This window comes from Astatotilapia calliptera, chromosome 14 (assembly GCF_964374335.1).
Source record: "Astatotilapia calliptera chromosome 14, fAstCal68.1, whole genome shotgun sequence".
Taxonomy (NCBI): domain Eukaryota; kingdom Metazoa; phylum Chordata; class Actinopteri; order Cichliformes; family Cichlidae; genus Astatotilapia; species Astatotilapia calliptera.
The window spans coordinates 13,329,260-13,350,481 of NC_137435.1; the positions used below are offsets into that span (position 1 = coordinate 13,329,260).

General features: G+C 40.4%; 2 protein-coding genes across 2 annotated transcripts; both read left to right on the forward strand.

Moving 5' to 3' along the window:
* The first annotated feature begins 448 nt into the window (after nucleotides 1-448).
* jam3a (junctional adhesion molecule 3a) lies at nucleotides 449-12,677 on the forward strand. The gene is made up of 9 exons (XM_026193249.2): nucleotides 449-760; nucleotides 7,759-7,830; nucleotides 7,940-8,053; nucleotides 8,274-8,426; nucleotides 9,316-9,518; nucleotides 10,110-10,209; nucleotides 11,214-11,343; nucleotides 11,429-11,480; nucleotides 11,570-12,677. Exons 1-9 carry the CDS (start codon nucleotides 697-699, stop codon nucleotides 11,603-11,605), a joined length of 924 nt encoding a protein of 307 aa, XP_026049034.1. The 5' UTR covers nucleotides 449-696; the 3' UTR covers nucleotides 11,606-12,677.
* A 2,189-nt stretch (nucleotides 12,678-14,866) lies between these two features.
* On the forward strand, nucleotides 14,867-19,997 carry LOC113036464 (vacuolar protein sorting-associated protein 26B-like). Its single transcript, XM_026192846.2, has 6 exons — nucleotides 14,867-15,567; nucleotides 16,035-16,191; nucleotides 16,916-17,080; nucleotides 17,364-17,539; nucleotides 17,622-17,764; nucleotides 18,886-19,997. Exons 1-6 carry the CDS (start codon nucleotides 15,345-15,347, stop codon nucleotides 19,021-19,023), a joined length of 1,002 nt encoding a protein of 333 aa, XP_026048631.1. The 5' UTR covers nucleotides 14,867-15,344; the 3' UTR covers nucleotides 19,024-19,997.
* The last annotated feature ends 1,225 nt before the right edge of the window (nucleotides 19,998-21,222 follow it).

Below are 21,222 nucleotides of genomic sequence, written 5' to 3' on the forward strand. Positions count from 1 at the left end.
CTTAAATCATCCTGATTATGCATTTCTCACCATTTTATCTTATATGAAAAAGAGGGACAGTCCTCCCGAGCATACAGAAGAGAGCAGCGTTACATGTTTATTTACAAGACTCTGATGCAATGATTGCCTTGTTCCCTCTCCTCTCTGATTCAGTTCAAACACCAATTACAGTGTCAGCTCACTGGAGACTTTAGCATGAGTTGTACTTCTTATTCACACTGAACTGGGGAGAACAAAACAAAGCATCATCCGTAAAAGATTATATCCAGTCTGTTAATCTGCATCGGCATCCTTTTCTTCTGATCATGTATATAATGCGTCTGTCTGTCAGCGTGAGCAAGAGATCTCAAAATGCTGCTTGATTTTCAGCTGTTATATGTTTCTTTTAATAAAGGGGAAAAAATCTTCCCTATTATGGTCTTTTAAGGTCCCAAAAAGAAAAATAACCACTAGAGGGTGTAGGTCGCCACTTTCCCACGAGAACATACGGTCAGAATTGTGCGTGTGTGTGGAGGAGGTGGTGGAGGGCATGTTTGGCACCGCCTACCGCCTGTCAGACTTCGTTCAGGGCGCAACCCCACACAGCAGCCCTTGTAGCTATGGAAACTCGTCGATGGCAACATCCACCAGTCTTTTGTGCCCTCATCCTCCTCTTACCTCTCAGAGGTGCTGAGTGTGTGCAGCTGTAACCGATAAATGATACGCTGCAAGATGGCGATTGCGCGACTCGTAGCCTGTTTTGTGCTTTACAGCAGCCTAGGTGAGTTTCCCCCGCTTATTCACAAAGCTATTATCATATCGGAGTCGGCGAGGTGCGACTACAGTCAAGTTAAATCCGAGCTGTAGCGGTTCTGTCAGCGCTACGAGCCGACAAGGACGTTTTTTAACGTTAGCTTGACGTGTAAACGGGCTGGGAAATGTCAGGAAAACGTTTTTGTTGTTTTGTGGCGTTTTAACAGTCTGTTCATTATCGATTGAAGATTGTATTTGATTGTTTTACGCTTGAGCAAACCTCACATCCGAGCTGGAAAATGACGTAGTTGTCAGAGCACCCTTGACGTTTTGAAATTTTTTTTTTTTTACGTGATTTTAAAAACGTGTAACCTAGCCTAGAAATCATACATATTGCACGCTCACTTGTCGACTAATTTCTAAAGAAATTTCCAGAATACAAACAATGCAAACGTTACTTTAGTATAAAAAGACGGCAGCCACATGGTGGAGACCTGTGGTACACAGAAACACGGGCCTGTGAATAATATATATTTAAAATGCTTTGTCTTTTTGGTTGTTGCATATATGTATATGCATCATATACATTTGAGGCTGCTTGAATTTCATTTTATTGTAGTTTGACCTCTCCTGATCACGTGGTGATTGATCGATAGTGATGGTGAGTGGGGTGCCATGAGTGAGGCAGGTCGAGGGCAGCGGTGACAAGATGATGTGCAGCAGCAACAGCTAGAGATTTGTGGCGATCAGCTGATGCTTGATGGTTGCGTCGGCTAATTGGCTGCGGGTGGGTGCACCATTAAGTGTTGAACTTTTCACCCAGGTGCTCTGCAAGCAGTAAATCAAATGACTAAGCGGAGATGACAGGCAGAGGTTCATTTGTTATGCTCTCAAGTTTTGGTTGTAAAAACTCCGAGCTGTGTGTGAATGTAGCTCACGATTTGGTTTATGTTCTGACCTTGAGCTTTAGGGTGCTGTCATGTTTGAATAATGAAAATGAATCGTTATTCAAACGTTTTGCATTTAGCATATTGTGATTCATGCTGCATATAACTGGAACGCACTGATGTGTAAAGCTGAATTATTTTAAGTTAAGGTAAAAATAGATGCCTTCTTGTGATTCTGATGTGCAGAAAATTGGATGTAATTCTTACATTGTTAATTTTTTTTTCCTTTATGCTGCAAGAAAATTGAAAAGTTAAAAAAAAGAAATGCTATTTCTGAGATTTTCCGGACTCAGAATTGGGCTTTGGACATTATGAATGAGACTTTGCATCAAAAATAAAAATCTGTAATCATTTGCTCATCAGCCACTTTGTTAGGTACAACAGGTAACTCAAATAGCTATTTAGCCAGTCACATGGCACAGTCTATTTATGCATGTAGAAATGGTCAAGACAACATGCTGAAGTTTAAACTGAACTGTGACATCATTGTTGATGGCTGACGGGTTTGTCTGAGTATTTCAGAAACTGTTGATCCACTGGAAATCTCCCATGAAACCACCTCTGGGGTTTACTATAAAAGATAAGATATCCAGTAAGCAGCAGTTCTCTGGTTGAAAATGCTTTGTTGATGCCAGAGGTCAGAGGAGAATGGCCAAACTGCTTTGAGTTGATAAGAAGATAAATATAAGTAAGTAATGAGGACACGCAGAAGAGCATTCTGAATGCAAAACATGTTGAACCTCAAAGCAGATGGACTACAGCAGCAGAAGATCACACCATGTGCCACCCCTGTCAGCTAAGAACAGGAAACAGATGTGCTCACCAAAACTGTACAGGAAAAGCTTGGAAAAATGTTTACTGATTTGATCTGATGATGGTAGAGTCTGAATTTGGTGTAAGCAACCAGGAAGCATGGATCCATCCTTATATCACTATTCAGGCTGCTGCTGTTGGTGTAATGGTGTTGGAGATGTTTTCTGGGCTCAGTTTTGGCTGCTTAATACCAAGTTTGCGTGATTTAAATGCCTCAGCCTGCCTGTGTAGTTTTAACAATGTCCACCCTTCATGACCACAGTGTACTCATCTTCTCAAACCGGCTTCTTGAACATGACAATGACTTCACCATACTTAAATGGCCTCTGCACTCACCAGATATCAAGAGCTTGTCTCAATGAATGCCTTTGGCATGTGGCGGAACGGGAGGTACAGATCACGGCAACTGCGTGATGCTATCATGTCAGCATGGTCCTAAATATCTGATTCCCCCACCTTGTTGAACATATGCCTTGAAGAATTAAAGCATTCCTAAAAGTTAAAAAGGTCCAACCTGGTATGAGCAAAGCGTACCTAATGAATTGGCCGTTGAGTTTTTGTGTTAGGATTTCATTAAATGCTAATTGTCTTGAATGATTGTTCAGGAGCAATTGATACATTTTTCTGTCAATAGATGATAAAAAACTGCTAGAGTCCCATTTCCCACACACCACAAAAATGTATTCAAATTGCTTTTTCCAAGTTCATAAAGTTTACAATCATATATTCACATATGAGAGGCAGGAACCAGAGGATATCTGGTATTTTAGTGTTTAACACACGCTCTATCAAATATGAACATTGTTGGCGTTGCTGTTTTATGTAATTTAAGCTGCGTTGTTATAGGTTGCGAAAAATGAGTTATATTTTATCGGCCTTGTGCTTTATTGGGACTTCATTTATATTTCATCTGTCTGAGGTGCTGCAGTCATTGTGTCACGTGCGTAGCTTGAATGAACAGTTTATTTCCTCCCAGTTCTTATAACAACATAACCAACTTAATCAAATCTGCTTGAGCGTTGAGTTGTTCTGTTACGCAGTCACTCCAGTATGCTGTAAATCCCAGTGGGCCTCCTCGCTCCATCCACTGTCTTCGGCATATTTGCTGCGACTGCACTGGAATGTCTGGGAAAAAGCTTTTTATAGATTCACTGGATCAACAACTTTTTGTTGCAGGGACAGGGATGGGTGGTTGTTTTCATATTTAGAGCGTAAGAGGATTGCTGAATGTGGCTATTTAAAAGCCAGTTTCTCTCAGAACTGACTATAGACCTACTTTGTCTTTGCATTAGAATGACAGAGGGATTAAAAATGAGCCCCTGTTTGCTTTCCAGCAAGCGCTGAGATTATTTTCATAATTCAGAAACATTGTCTTCTCTTCAGCCTGCACCATGTCACGGGGGAAGGGAGGCTACCAAACATTGTTGTCTGCGTGCTTTTATTTTAAGCTCGCATTAGTAATTAGTTATACATTGTCATGTTAATTGACTGTGGTTACTCTTTCCCACGTCCTACATTTTGCATTATTTGGAAGAGAGATGAGAAAAACCTTTAATAACATCCTGTTAACGCCGTTCCTGCTTGTACAACCGGTGCGCACTGATTCTAGATTTTGTTCGCCCCAGATAATAAAGGCTAAAAACTTGTTTTTCTCCATGGTTTTTGTTCAGATGAACACGGGAGATGTATCCTCTAAGGAGATTTTGTCAGCGTTACAACATACTTATGAAAACAGATGAACTCGAGCAGATCTGTTTCCTGTAAACTTTGAAAAGCACATCACACACGGCCGTGTTGCAACCCATAACACTGCGAAAGCAGTTGTTTTCTCTTACGTGATACTTTGAGTCTGCAGTGTGATTGCAGCTGCAGATTTAATTAAACGTTCCAGTATTTGAAAGAGCTTTTGTTTTTCTTTCTTTCTTTCTTTTTTTCAAAAATATCGTTCCTCAAAACGAGTACCTCGCAGATCTGGAAGAAGCAGTTCAAAGGGCATTTTGAAGGGTCAGTACGTGCATATGTCGAGGGAGCTTCAGTTGGACGGGCCTTCGTCGCGTCTCTCGGGATGTCCAGTCACTGCTGTGGTAAAAATAGCCCTTGATGTACAGGGTGGGAAAGTCAGCAGCAGAGACGGAAGCTGAGACCTGCGAGTCAGATCTCATCACTGTCCGCAGCTGTGCTTATAAGAGCGGATGCTTTGGTTGGACCCATGTTTTCATCACTTGAAGGCTATATGCTCGCTCTCCCTTTGGCTCCCAGTCACAATGTACAACTCAGGGACGCCCGTGTCCTAACAAGGCTGCTCAAATCCCTCGGAGTTAGTCAGAGTGCACGCTGCCTCGGGAAAACAGGAGGGATGTCTTGTCGTATTCAGGGGCGGCTCAGATTATTATTGTCTAATTTCAGCCTCTATTTGAAACCCTAACTACTGCCCCCACTGGGAGCGTGATTGCCTTCATTACTCAGCATGGGTGCTGTTCGTTGTGCGTGTACTCAGTAATTACTGTATTTGGAACAAAAAAATGTTGACTATAGGGTACCAAGGGAAGGTAGAAACCTACTTATTTAGCCTTAGCAAAGACTGTTGAATTATTTGTGTTTGCCGAGCAGTAATTTTCACATTTCCTTAATTCGATGTCACACTGCACACCCGTCTCGTCCCCAGATTCACGTATTTTCCACTTAAATTGGCATTCGGCGGACCCAAATTGAACAAAACTTGTGAATTACGCCTCTCGCCGTTATAATCTGACATTTGCAAAATAACACTGATTGCTTTCAGCGTTTCGCTCAAGCACTGAACTTAAAATAAGCGCGTCTCATGTGTTGTGTTTGTGCCAGAGGGAAACGAAGATGGTTGATTAAGTATGGTTCAAATGTGAGCTCATTCCCGCTGTGAAGTTATTCTTGTGCTTCTGATTTGATTTGTTTGGGGATCTTGATAAATGATTTATTTTGCAACCTCAGTATGAATTAGTATTATGATTTAGCAAAGGAGCTAGCCCTGAAAAAATACAAAAAAATGTACATGTACTTCTAGTAATATAATATACTATATACTAGATGTACATTATAATAATATAATGTAATTCTAGTAATATTTTAGTGTGTATGGTTTTTAAACGATGTGTAAAAGTGGATGAACTGCGCACCCCTTCTCTAAACCAGTATTTTTTTTCTTCAGTGAGTAAACGCTTTAATAGTACACTGCACCAAATACTGAAATGACTTGGGGGCTTTCTGGTCTACTGGGTGACACATCATTGACCATTTCCAGCTATTCCTCAGGGGCGCATCGTCATCCATAATATCTAACATAACTAGTGATGCAAACTATCTCTGCAGCTGTGTTTTTGTCAGAAATCAATATAAAGATATCATCTCTAACTCCCCCTTTTTTAATAGTTAATGTCCCCAGAATGGTTTCCAGTGTAACGGTCGCTTAAAAAAAGAAATTAAAAACTTGCATTCAGTTCAATTAAATTGTATTTATATAGCACCAAATCACAACAGCAGTCACCTGTTGTAAGGTAAAGACTCCACAATAATACAGAGGAAACCCCAACAATTAAACAACACTCTTTGATCAAGCATGTGACTGTGGAAAGAGAGAACAGGAAGAAAACTCTGTTATGTGTGTCTTATTATGATCAACTAATATAACCATATGTGCATTAACTACACTCACTTCTAATGGCTAAAGGACATCCCTGTTGCTGGTGATGAGCTGGGGGGTAAACATTTGGAGGGCCAACCACACTCAAACTTGCAGCCAGTTAAAAATCGCTGGTTAACCTGGTAACGTGACATGCAGGTGAGGGTACTGTGCAAGAGAAGCACACACAGAAGATGGGAACAGCAGGCTGTGCATAAAATTTGAACATAAGCTCCAGGCTGGAAAAGTGAGGCCAGAGGAAAATCTGCTTCAAATCTGCTTCCATTCTTTCTCCGGGTTTTTCTCCTGGTTGCAAAAAGAAAGTAAAATTACTGGACTTCACTGACCTATGACCTCAGTAAACACTTTCCTGAATGTTCTGTGTTAGTTTCACATCCTTTTGAAAACAAAAGAACAAGTTAGGCTTGCTTTTGCAGTTACCAAGTTGCTACTAGGGATGCATGCGACTACTTGATTACACATTAAAATGTTCTGCCTCTTGCTAGTTGGTACCAAAGATACTAGTTAGCTAAGTTACTTATTTGGTTTTTATTAATAAGCAGTGGCAGCTCCATCCCGGTGAGAAATGTTGTGACGCCACCAGCCACAAACCAGGGCTGTGGTTTGTTGGTACTGTGACATTAAGTACTGTGACTATTATATATGGCACAGTGTCCAACAGATTTACATTTAAAACTCAACTTGATTATCAAGACATGTGATTAGCGGCTTCAAATAGCTCTCAAATACATGTGCAGTTATTGTATGGCTAATATTTAACCTCATCACTTCACTTCAGTTCTGAATGTTCTCTGAGGGTTGACTTTTTCTCTTGTTTAAATAACTAGCAAATTAGTTACCAGGAGCATCCTTAGTTACTACTGCATGTGAGTGTGTAGCTTGAGACTACAACATAGGAATTCAGTGAGGTTACAGTGGCAACATCCATCTTCTATATACAGTTAATGTTTGGAGCCTTTCTGTTATAAAACAAGCAGTGTGAAATAAAGTCAATATAGCAACTGTCATGTTTGCTAATGGCTAAAGCCTGTGTGTCATTTACTTGGTCTGAGCCGGCTGTGCTGCAGTACTAAACACAAATCCTTTTATTCTGTCCTGCAACTTATTACAAGAGCATTGCTGATCCTTAGTAACTGAGCTAAAGTGACTTTGGCTCTTGTCTGCACGCTTACTTACATTGTCTGCTGCATTCTCGGTCTGGATTTCATCTTGCGCAGGATTAAAGCTGACAACAACAGCAACAACAAAAAATGGGTCACTATCCAAATATTTACAGAGTCCTTCGTGTCAAATCTCTGTTTTCTTTCATTATCATTTACAACTAGCCCTGGTCTCTTCCATCGACTCATCATAAGTCACGTTATTATCCAATTAAACGCCACAAATAATTCAAGTTAAATGTTAATGACAGTATATTTCTACAAGGAGTTCATTAAAAATATGTGGCACACTTATGTCAGCTATATTTGTCGGTCTAATCCAGTGTTTATTAGGCAACATGCCCGGTTTATAATGTCTGCTAATGAAAATGCTCGCGTGTCCAATCGGGGTTACTCAGCGTTTACTGCCTGTGTTTTTTTTTCTCCACAGGTCACATTCCATCATCACTTGGGGTAATCCTCCGGACCACGGACAAGATTGTTTGGGCAAATGAGTTTGAGCGTGAGTTGCTCGAAAATCACACTAACCTATTTAACCAAAGTACCGTTTCTTTTTTCCAGATTTAGCCTGCCTCTCTCTCATGCTGTCATGCGTTCTGTTTTCTTCCCAGCCATCGAACTGACCTGCTTAATAGAGTCCATCTCGACAAACAACCCAAGGATCGAGTGGAAAAAGATTAAAAATGGTGTTCCCAGTTATGTGTACTTTCAAAACAAGATAGCAGGTAAACCTCTTGGAAACTGTCTTTTAGAGAAACCAGTAGAGCACAGTGTTTCAAAGCAAAGTCGCAGCACTCAAAGCTTAGCTGAGTGAACGCTACCTTGAAAGACCTTGGCTCAGAATTCTGTTTTTAAGCCGTGAAGTCACGCTGTGTATTTGAATGAGCAATTGTAAAGTGTTTTTCACCCCCCCCATCTCTCTCTCTTTCTGTCGTTCTCCAAAAGGGGACTTGGAGAGCAGAGCTCAGCTCAGAGAGCCGGCCAACATTCTGATCTTCAACGCCACTCGATCAGACACAGCAGAGTACCGCTGCGAGGTGGCCGCCATCGATGATCAAAGGGACTTTGATGAAATACTTATTAGTCTTGCAGTAAGAGGTATGGAGAGCAGAGCTAAAAGTCACTGCATGTCTATATCGTCAACCCTCTAAAGTTCTAATCACACTTTGTTCTTATGATCGAATAGATATTAAGATTATGTGGCAGTTTATACATTTTACACTCAATTTACTTCTGAAATATAAAGCTACATCATGATTGCTGTCACTGTGAGGTTGCCATGCATTTAACCGTTGCCTTTGAGGTGCTGGTAGATTAAGCTAGTGGCCTGCTGGGACAGCAATCACAACCATTTAACACCCACTTACATAAATCACTCGGGATATCTGGGGCTTGTGGCGACGTTATAACAATTCCAACTTTAACCTTACGTATCACTTGATGACAGTTCTCTTTGTCACCATACAGTGGCTGAGAACACACTTCACCTCAGGGAGTCGCAGACTTGTCTTTAGACACGGAGCCTGTTGCAGACCCTGGCCTGCACACAGAGAAACACAAAAAACGAGTGCCAGCAGTGTTTGCTGTATGTGGCATAACCACTGCCTGTATATAAATTGTGCACCACTATGGACTTTATGGACAACAACCCTGTGTGTCTGAAAAGTGAAGCCAGTGTGAATGCTCTTTAAACCTGCATTCTTTATAGTGACCAGCAGGTGGCAACACCTCTGGTTGCAAACAGATTGTGTGGGAGTCAATGAGGAAATCACCCACTTGGTCTTTGAGCTCAGTCAACAGTTTCCTGATTAATTTTATGGACGTATTTGCTACTTTTAAATCCTGGCCAGCAAAGTATGTTGTTACAGATGAAATGATGAAATGTTATCCTTTAGCCATTTAGTAAGTAAAAGTATCGCTTTCAGCAGTGTGTAAATGCTACACAACATTCAGCAGCCTGATGTGAATCTGTGCTTTTTGTGTGTAGTGAAACCTGTTGTACCACGGTGCAGCGTGCCAGAGGCCGTCACAGTGGGAACATCAACAGAGCTGCGATGTCTGGAAAATGAGGGCTTTCCCGCTCCTCAGTACCGTTGGTTTCACAACAATGAAGAGCTTCCACAGGATCCCAAAAACAGCGCAAAGTTTGCCAACTCTTCCTACAGCATCAACCCCGACACTGGAGGCCTGGTACAAAAATGACAAGCATCCTGTTGTTGCTACATTTATGGCTTTATCATTTCAGTTCCTATTGTCTGTGCAAAATATCTCTTGAGGCACGGCAGCACTCACTATTTACTATTATTATTGTTAAATGAACAGATGTAAACTTCTTCTCCCTGCCTGTCTGTTCTGTTTGTAGACAGGACTCATTAGTGCCGGGTATTCTCTGTCAGAGCTTATCTAATGTAAATGTTACCCGCTTAATCTAAATAAAACCTTAAGCATTATATGACTAAGAGCAGGATTAACCCTCGTGTGTAAAAAGAGCCAGTAAGAACACTTATCCAAAACCTGGCATATGGAACAAGGATAATGTTGCATTTAAAGCCAAACTGATGTGTTTCCAGGTAAAAGTTTAACATCTGGCAGAAATTTAACCATGTTATAAAACATAGAGCGATGCCCTCTAATCTAAAATCTTACAGCAGTATTAAAAGCAGCCCGTAAATCCATCTGAAGGCCAAAATGTCGCTATATTCAACCACAGCCAGACATCCTATTGTTGACAGTTCGTCTGCGTGTCAGTGCACTGACAGTTTTCTAAAAATGTCTCCACAGAAATTTCGAAGGGTCAGGAAGGAGGACGCGGGGGAGTACTACTGCCAGGCAAAGAATGATGCGGGGCATGCACAGTGTCCCACGCAAATAATGGAAGTCTGTGAGTGACATTCACACCAGCCAAGCAGGTCTTTTGACAGCACTTTAAGCCAAAAGCAAAATCAGACACGTTCACTCTCAAGTTTCAAGTTAACACGGCAAAGAGAAAAAGTGTGAAATAACAGAAGGAAGCTAAAACATATGAACACAGAGAGGACAAGACAGGCGCGACTTCACATGTAGGAATGAAATAAACTTTATCTCAAAGCAAACATCAATATTTTTCATTAATTTTACCCCAAGCACCACTGTTCCCACTAAATATTATATAAACTATTTGAAGGCCAAGCATACTTTGTGCTTATAACTGCCATTTGAAGGCAGCTAAGGGAAACTAATTCCCTCTGCTGAGCGTCATCCCTTTGCAACGAACTGGATGCAGGAAAGCTCCGGCTGTCCAGGTCAGTCTGATCCCAGCACCTCGCTGGGAAGCAACAGTTTCAGACACCCACGCCCCTGATATGCTAACATGCCCATGACAGCGTATTCTGCAGCCAGAACATGAAGCAGAAAGGATCAAGCAGCTGTCCACACAGTTAAAGTGTTTTTGCACACTATAGGCATTCATTTTGTTGTAGGAGTTGTTCATTTTTGAACATTTGAACATTTTTATAGAAAAAATAATGGAAAAAACAAACAAAAGACATTCACCATAATTCATGTAAAAAATCTAATTCGTTATTTTTATCACATTTATTATTAAATGTCAAAATTTGTTACTGTACATCATCTGAATTCTTCTTATTTAATGTGATAAGCAGACAAAGTTTGTTTTTATTTGTTTCATTGTTTGGTATCTTGAGTTGGTGTATTTAATGAACATGAAATTCTTCTTATTTTCATCGAAGCCAATAACAATTAAGTGAGGATTTTAGGAGTGTGGCAATTACACAAGATATACATAAAAATGAAAATGCAGCAATGATATAAGTCATGGTTAAAGGCTATCGATATGTCTCAGGCCACGTAACTCTCTCAAGAGCACTTCTCTGTGCCCTGTTGCAGATGACGTTGACATCCTGGGGATTTTCCTCAAGGTGTTTGGTGCTGTGGTTGCATTCTTATGCTTGGCGGTTTCCATTTGTCATTCCTTCAGACGTGGATGCTTCCACAAAAAAGGCCACAATGAAAATAAGTGAGTACAGTCTGCAGCTCTGATGAAAGGATACAAAATCCTGACTTTTTTTTTTTTTAATGCATTCTGTTTCACTTTATTTCAGCTACAACTGGCCTGCACAGAATAGCAGTGTTGAGTATGGAGACGCGGATGAGGTAAACTTACAAAGCACACCGCATTCGTTGGAAGTCAAATCCAAAAAAAAGAAAATCTAAGGTAACTTCCTACTTCCTGTTTTTCATAGGGTCATTTCCGCCACAAGTCTTCCTTCGTTATTTGACAGCCGACACAGAGGACACGATGTAACCACGACGAAGTAAACTTGCAACAATGATGCTCCACTTGGTAAAGTTTGGAGTCTAACATGGCACATTATTCTCTGATGCACATCAAAATCAAATCAGCCGACTTGCCAAAGTAATTTTAATATCATTTTGTGGCACTTGGTTGAGTTTTGCAATGCCACAGATTTTTTTGTTGTTGTTTATTAATATTAAATTCCATGAAAATATTTGGTTTTTACATATTTTTCTCATTTTATACTCAACATAAAGCTACTGTACAATAAAACGATTTCAAAGCTGTGGAGGTCGATGTTTATATCACAGTGTCATCACAAAGGTTACTGTAAACTACATTCCCTCACTGTTTTTGGACAAATCCTCTTTTATAGCTCTTCAATTTTTTACAGTGGACGTAAATTGTTTACTTCATCCTTGTTCTTAGTTTGTTTCACATGCAGAGGACGAAACATGTTTTTGTACATACTGTAGTTAAACAGGCAATAAGTAGCAGGCTGCAAAAGGCTCATGAGCTGACTAGAAGGCACAATTTAATAGCCTATGACTATATTTACAAATGAAAACAAACATGTACAAGTACAGAATAAAGTGTGAATTTTAACACCATATATTCCAATATGCTGCAAACTCAATATGTACTATAAAGGTGGTGTTGATGATTTCTTGGAGTGCTGTTTCTGTGTATAAGTGACCTTTTGTGCTTTACTAATTATTTTGTGAGTATTGGACATATTGTCCAGGTTTGACTCAGTATTATAAATGTACATACATGCATATACTTTTTGGAGCTTTTCATTTGAATGCGTAGCACTCCATACCTTATTGTAAATATTGCAATAAACTGTTTATTGGAAATACATTTACAGTATTCACTGTTCAGTGTGTATCTGCAGTGTTGAGCCTGTCAGTAACAACAGTGTGTCATTTTAGACATTAGTGTCAAAGATGTGTGTAACAACTCAGGAACTGTTGTACAATGTCCACTGTTCATTTGATATTAATGTTATACGTTAATGTTATTTTGTTACTATTAAATATATTTCAGCTGAATTTTTGGAGTCTCAAATGTTTTGGTGGATTTTGTCCAGATGATTAAAGTGAAATATAGAGATACACAGACAAACAAGGTTTCTGTGTAGTGAGGGGGAAATCACGCACAAACACAAACATAGCTTGTCCATGTTGACTCAATCCAGAAATGTTTTTTGTGGTCCTCCTATTGCAGCTCTCTCTGGAAGAGACTCTCCTGCCTGGCAGCACAATCTCACCCTTGCCGCTTTAACTTTGTTTCCAAACCTCTCAACCTGAACTCAATCCCTCTGATACTCATTTTAATCCTGTGCCTCCTGGTAAATCAGCGAAAATCTTCACCATCTCCGGCTCAACCTCCTGTGTTGTTTTTACGGCCGCCGTCTCACTACCATCACAACACATGACAACACACAAATTATATATGCAAGTCAAAAAATCCAGAGTGGAGGAAAATTAGTGCAGGTATTACAGTAAAATGAAAAAGCTTTTTGAAATCAGTTGGCTCATAGTTTTGTAGACATCCAGAGTTTCATTGAAGCGCCAATCAACGCTTCATTAGGCAAGTTGTAATTATTATTATTCCAGTTTTTCTGAATTGCTAAAACACATTTGCTGAAACCTCCACCCATTTTCTCAAAACCTTAAACAGAACTACATTCACAAAACCTCAGATTCTTCTGTCAGAATCAAACTATCACTTCAAAATCAGTTTTTACACAACAAGTAAAAATATATTCACCACAGAATATTCGTTAGACACTACATCAGATAATTGAAGATACGGCATTCAGGGCATGTAGTTAACAGGAAATATTTAAGTGTATTTAACAAATGACCATAATTAGAATGATATGAAGTGCTGAATGTAGATAACAAAAATGAATTAATTAAAAATAAAACTAAATTAAAAGCACATTTCTGTAATTCACAGATTCATTCAACATCATCATGTCTTTGTGTGGGGCCAGTCCAGAGGACTTCATCCACATCATCCACATCACAGGCAATATTCTCCCATGCCAGGCAACATAAGAAAAACCTTCTTGAGTGCAGAAACCAGCATTGACTAGACTCCAAAGTTGTCCCATCACAGGTGTGTTCTATTGCCTCCAGTAAAGTTTCCCCAGTGTAGGGCTGCCGGTCATAGACCTTCCACCTCCACGCAGAGAAAAACTCTTCTGTTGGATTCAGGATGGGGCTGTAAGGTGGAAGGGAAATGTTTATAAAGCGCTGGTTGTTTGTGAACCATTCATGTATCAGGACAGCACAGTGAAAGTTCACATTGTCCCAAACAATGACATATACAGGTTGCACTGCTTGTTGATCCAGCTGTTCACGTGCAACCATGAAATCCTGTAGATGACCCAGAAATGTAAGGAGATGTGCAGTGTTATATGGCCCCAGGTTTGCATGACAGTGGAGAGGCCCGCAGTTACTTTGCCACCATGCTGGCCAGGGACTTCAATAATGGCATGTTGACCAATTATGTTCCTGCCTCTCCACCTCCTTTTTGCCAGATTGAATCCTGCTTCATCTATGAAATTATATTCATGGGTCCTTTTCATGAAATCCAATTCAAATCCTCTACAGTAGTGTACTATAAGTTATACAGAAAGATGAAATAGTGTATTTACAGTATACACATTTCATTTATGTACATTACAATATAGCATAATAGTAAGTCTATGGGCATAGAATTCTAAGCGTCGCTGCTGAAAGTGTGTGTAGATCGCACATACTGATGACGTAGAACTCTTGTGTAGTGAGTTGCTGCGTGCGAAAGATGACAGCTGTGTTGGAGTTGTGTTCACATTTTGCCTCCAGTGCCAGTGTAAATATAATAGCATTCATACATACTACATACGCTGTACATAATAATAATAATAATAATAATAATAATAATAATAATAATAATAATAATAATAATAATAATAATAATAATAATAATAATAATTATTGTTATTGTTATTATTATTATTATTAACTTCTGATAATTTAAGTATTTTCATAATTTTTGCTAATGGTTTGAAAGTGCTTATAAATGTTTATATTGTTTGCATGAGTGTAGTATTGTAATGCAATTTATTTATATTTCTTTTCCTTTTAACACTTGCAGGTCTTAAACACGCCGTAGTTCAAGCATAATCGCTAGTGCCTAGCGACTTCCGCGCCTTTCTTTCCGCTTTTACTGTGAAAAAACGCCACCCGGAAGTAGTTCAGCTAACGCAGGTAAAGAAAGCTGGTGTTACATCCTGGTCGTTTGACAGCGTTCGTCGTTTTATCCCCAGAAAACAAACATGTAAGATACATTTACGCGGCGAGCTCTGTGTGAACAGCAGACCCATCCGTCGCTGCTTCGGGCTGTTTATCGGTGAGATCCAGGCTCAGCAACGGAGAGCAGAAAAAAAGAAAACGGCTATTCACAATACTGTGTGTTTTAGCATCGAAGCGCTAATTTGCTTGACATGTAGCTCGTGTGGAGGTTTCTGTGACATATCTTGAGACTTTTTAATGTCAGTCGGTGTAATTCGTGCTACGAGAAGCAGCCAAGCTCGCGCACTCCGCAGGCCTTAGCGTGCACTTGTTTTCTACTTTGAAACGTTAGCAGGTTCGGTGCAGCGTGCTAACAAGTCAGTTAACTCGCACTTAGATAAGATAAAGAGTTAGCGAGGACGCAGCATTATAATGAGTTTCTTTAGTTTTGGTCAAAGCGCAGAAATCGATGTTGTCCTGAATGACGCCGAAACGAGGAAGAAGGTTGAACACAAAACTGAAGATGGGAAGAAAGACAAATATTTTCTTTTCTACGACGGCGAGACTGTCAGTGGAAAGGTGAATGTGACGCTGAAGAACCCCGGAAAGAGGCTGGAGCACCACGGCATCAAAATTGAATTTGTGGGACAAATAGGTATGTAAAAATAGCAGCGAGTGATAGACTGTGGGGTGAAGAAACATGGAGGCATCCCTCAACAGTGAAACAAACAGATGCTTCAGTTTTCAACTTTATATTAGACATGAAAGGAAACACAGGGGGCCACATATTACACCTGTGTAGACCTGTTTCAGATCACCTGTAAGCTGCACTCTAGTGTCCTTAATCTGCTGCAGCTGGACTGTTAAAAGTTCCAGCAGTGAAATTGTAAGCAACACAGACAATCCCTGCTTGAGTGTTACATTTGTGAAAGAGCTGTGTGAAAACTTGGACACATAAATAGATTTTAAGAAGTGAAATTCACATGTTAAAGTAAAATTCACATGGTATGGCTTTCTGGCCACTAAAATCAATTATGAGTTCAAGAGCTCAGTTGTATCCAAAATCGTGCACAGTATAGTTTTTTTGTTTTTTTTTTAATACTATCTTTCCTCTTGTTCTAGAGTTGTATTACGACAGAGGAAACCATCATGAATTTGTTTCCCTGGTGAAAGATCTCGCAAGACCTGGTGAAATAACTCAGTCCCAGACCTTTGACTTTGAGTTCACTCATGTTGAGAAACCTTACGAGTCCTACACAGGCCAGAATGTCAAGCTAAGGTAAGTTTGATCCTTCACTGTCGTTTTGTCAGCAGTACAGTGAGCGCGTTACTTGTTAACCTGCCTGTCATGTGGTTGCACTTAAACTGAGCAGTTTTCAAGCTTGATGTTGCCCACATTTGACTTGCAGTACATGCACGCTGCTCAGACCAATGACGGTGGAAGTGAGTAACGTTAAATCATTACAGTGTCAACAATCGAGGGGTGAAAAGTGAACTGTGACGACTTAATATGTGTTGCAAATGTTGGACAAGGGCTAGACTGTGAATGCTTGAAGACAGCTGCAGATCTTTTGGGGTATTCTTTGTATGCAGTGATAAGTACCTATCAAAACGTATCCAAGGTGAATGGGTAATAGGGTTGGACTCTGTTAATTGAATGAACAGAAAACGCTTTAAACTTGACTTGAAGGTGTCAGACTAGTCAGATTGACCATGGTGAGCCCTGTCCACCACCAAAGGTTCCTACAGATGAATGCGACAGCGTCATAGCTGGAAGGGCACTGGGAGAAGGTAGGCTTTTACCAGTGTAAGAGGTGGCAGCATTATGAATATGCATTTCAGTGTTGCAACCAGACATCTGGTTGAGTCTTTGTCATGAGGTGGAGCAGTAAACGATAGGATAGGCAGGTGGATTTGACATTATGGTCAATTAGTGTGTAGTTGTGACTTTCTACTAAGGAGGAAATGGCACTTTTTTTATTGCCTGTGTGCTTTATTTTCAGATATTTTCTTCGTGCCACGGTGATAAGAAGACTAAATGACATCACTAAAGAGATGGACATTGTGGTCCACACACTGAGCACCTATCCTGAGCTCAACTCCTCCATTAAAATGGAAGTTGGAATTGAGGACTGCCTCCACATCGAGTTTGAGTATAACAAATCCAAGTAAGGCTTGCAGGGCTGCAGCAAACCACTATCATTCACTTTTTTCCCTTGTTATGCTGTGTTTAAGAGTGAAATAGTTTTATACAGTATCAGCAAAACCATCTCTTTTTAAGTGAAAGATGCATTTATTTATTTATTTAGAAACTGAACCAGTAGCTGAAACAATGATTGATTTATTATCAGTTTAAATGAAAAGCATGTACTGAACATTGTGCTTGTTAGTGACTAAACTGTAGATCTCATTCGCAGTTGTCGCCTGTGCTTTTCTTTTCTTTTTCTCCAGGTACCATCTGAAAGATGTAATTGTGGGAAAAATCTATTTTCTGCTGGTGAGAATTAAGATTAAACACATGGAGATTGACATCATCAAACGTGAGACAACAGGCACAGGCCCAAGCGTTTACCACGAAAATGACACTATTGCCAAGTACGAGATCATGGATGGAGCGCCGGTCAGAGGTAAACAAAAGTTATTCACAGTTTCAACAAGTCACACAATGCAAACACTGCTCAGCCTCTGAGAGTGTGTTTAACATTGCAGGAGAGTCCATCCCCATCCGATTATTTCTGGCTGGATATGATCTGACCCCCACCATGCGAGACATCAACAAGAAGTTCTCGGTGCGCTACTACCTGAACCTGGTTTTGATTGACGAGGAGGAGAGACGTTACTTCAAACAGCAGGTACGACTGGAAGCAAAACATCAGACAGCGTTTTTACATTTTTCTGAATCTTCTACTTCACTAGTTTAAAACTATCCATGTGAATGTGATTTTTAGTGCTTATTAGTCTATATGAAGGGCAGCTCTCAAACAGTATCCAGCTGGTGGATGTGGGCACAGCTGCAGATGCTCTGCCTGGCTGACATTAGTGCAGCTGTGGCTGGATGTGGTTCTGATTTTGACTGCCTCTGTATTTCGATTGTGTCAGAGTGAAAGGACAGTGTGGCTTCAAGAGGAGGCTCAGCCTCCAACTACCACTGTAGGCACACAAAGCCGCCTGCATGTAGTCAATCAGTGCTACATCCTGTTGTGTCACAGCCGTAACTGTAATAACTGAAGTGTGCCTACAGCCAGGATGTAATGGCAGCTGAACCCTGTTTCACTAAGAAAGCTGGCGAACATCCTCCTGTTGTTTGCTTTCTAAATGTGGGGGTACAGGCTATGATAGAGCTGTGAGTGTGTAGCGATTCTGACTGTAGTTACAGCTAGCGCTACTGAATAATCAGAGGTGGGAACTGAGAGCAGGTTCCAACTGGTTCTGTTCTGAATTGTACTCCATCCAAAGCTTATGCCCCCCAGCTTATCAGTGCCTTTTATTAGTGCTGGCATGTTTTATTTATTTATGTCTTTTTTTTCATGGCAGTGGAGCTGAAGAGATAATAGACCTGCTGCACTGGCACTAAAAACCCCCCCAAAAAACGAAATCCTATGTAGGTGAAAATCGATCAATAATCAATAAAGAATCTGCTTGAAACCTCGAAACTGAACACCATCAGTAAAACCTTATCAATAGCAATTCTTAAACACAGGTGCTATTGTGGAGCTCTGCTTTTTTTCTGTGTTAGATAGTGAAAATGTTGCACTAGAAAACAAGTCTGACAGCGAATAAGAAGTAGTGGTGCTTTTATTGGTTGATGTCCCACTGACTGGTTCTAAAAGGCTAAAATCATTTATCAGTCACATTTGAGAGCTAGGAAAACTCTGTGCTCAGTTTGGTACCTTTTCTTTCATTTACAGGTCATGGGCTGAGGTGTTCTTCATGTCATCACCTTACATTTGTCTTTGATTTCTCTCCCCTCCAGGAAATCACACTGTGGAGAAAAGGGGACGTGGTGAGGAAAAGCATGTCTCACCAGGCTGCCATCGCCTCTCAGAGGTTCGAAGGATCAGCCGCTTCAGAGAGCGCACTGGAACAGGCTGCAAAAGAGGAGAGCGGGTAGAGCTGCAGCTCTCCTCTCACGGGACTCACAAAGGGTCTGCACTGGGGTGGTGGGGGGTACATGTGAACTGTACAACATCTGGAGAGGCAGCTGCTTTACTTGTAGCTGCTGCTTCTAGTAAAGAAAGAAGGGAGACCGACATACGGTAAAACTGTGTGAACTATGAAACAGTTTGCATGAGGCATTCAAATGGGCTTCAGGCTGCTGGTCCTATCCTTCCTCATTAATGCATTTTTTTTGGGGGGGGGGTTCTTTTTGGGAATCAAAGTAAACCCATGTCTTATTGTTCGCTGGGTAAAACCATGTGAAATTGAATTTTTAAGCCTTCTGTTTGTTACGTTCTAACACTTTTGGGATCAATTGATTTCTAATCTCATAATTATTTCAAACGAATGCTCATCAAGTGCATCTCCAACATTCCACGTTTAATGAATGCATTCCTAACATTGTTCTAAGGTCAAGAAATCCAAGATAACTTTGCACTGCTTTACCTTGCTGAACACATTTTTCTGTGTTTGTGTGTTTGCACAAAAAAAGGATGGAAGTGGAAACTCTAATCTCTTGCTGCTGTTTGAGTGAGAGAGCTAAAGTATTAATCCACACGTTTGTTTTTAACCCTGTAAATAAGGCCAGTTAAACCTGTTATCCTGTTTCCAGCTCGTGTACACAGACTATCTAGTACACAGTGCTACAAAATGACGTTTCATGTCCATAAGCTTTACCTCAGCATTCCAGTGGTGTTAGGAAAGGATGTCAAAGTGTTTGTCTTGAGGTCTGATAGTATGAAGTCTTCTGTATCCTCTTTATTAGAGACTTAAAAGTTGTGCCTACGTGTATCAAGCTAATTGAATCCTCCTGCCTCTAACATAATTTTAGTCTTTTAACCAGAGAAAGTTACAGTAGAACTATCTTTTGCAAAATGCTACTCGATTACTCCTTGTTCCCAAAAGTCTAATAAATTGATGCCAAATGAATTTAATTCTCTGTGGTTTTGTTGTGAAAATGAATGTGTTGACTTAATGAACCTGAGCATTCATTAAAATGTACTTACAGCTAATGTAGTTTTATTTATTTAACATTCAACTGCTATAGAGTAGTGAGCAGATCTGCAACAGAGTGACTGAGGGGAGGGGGGGGGGATCAAGGTGCTGCAGTGGCCCCATCAAACTCCAGACTTTAACCTCTCTAAGAGCTGTGCATAAATGACTGCCTGCAAACCTAAATAAACTGAAGCAATGCTGTAAAGAAGAGTGAGCCAAAATCCCTCTACAATGTGAGAGACTAATACAGGGATACAGACAATAATCAGTTTATTGGTGCTGAAGGTGGTTTTACAAGCTACTGAATGATATGATATACTTCAGTTTTTCACATACACATCATGACTGTACAGTTTGATTTTTAAGTTCTCATGAGTTGCAAAATTAGTAGATTTTTATTTTGAATTTCTCATAGGAAAATGTCCTTCCATCCATTCTCTTCCACTTTTTCTCATCAGGGCTGGATCTATCCCAACTATCATAGGGCAAGAGTCAGGGTATACCCCGGACAGGTCACCAGTCTGATGCAGGGCAATTTAGAACAACAAATTAATCTAACCCTACCAACTGCATGTCTTTAAAACATGGGGTGGGGCAGGGTAGGGTTAGGTTAAACCAGAGACCTTATGCAAACATGGGGAGAACATACAAACCACGCACAGAAGCCCTGACTAGATGTTGGAGGCGAACTCAGGACCTTCTGAGGCAACGGTGCAAGCAAGCCACAGCAACTTCTGCTGGACCACATATTCATTATAAGGACATTTCCACAAAAGACTTTGTCTGTATATCGGTTTTATCTGTTTTATAACAGGTTTCTACGTTCTGGTGGGTTCTTAGGAGATCCGTGTCAAAATTATAAGTTTTATCTTAACAACAGTAACATCAGGTGAAAGAGGACATGCATGCATGTGCTTTGAGGTGTAATTTAAACACGTAAAGAGAAAGGTCTCAACTAAAGACGAGGCTTAAAACTTAAAGGTGATGTTATCCTAATGTGACAACCAGAGCGAAGGAGACAATGTTTCATAAAACTATGACTGTGGAAAAGACCACAGAAGATATCAACACACTGATTCAGTCATTAGCGCTCTGGAGCTTTGTGACCTGAGCCCTGGGCCACACTTCATGAGTGGAAACACACAGTGTGCCCCAGGGC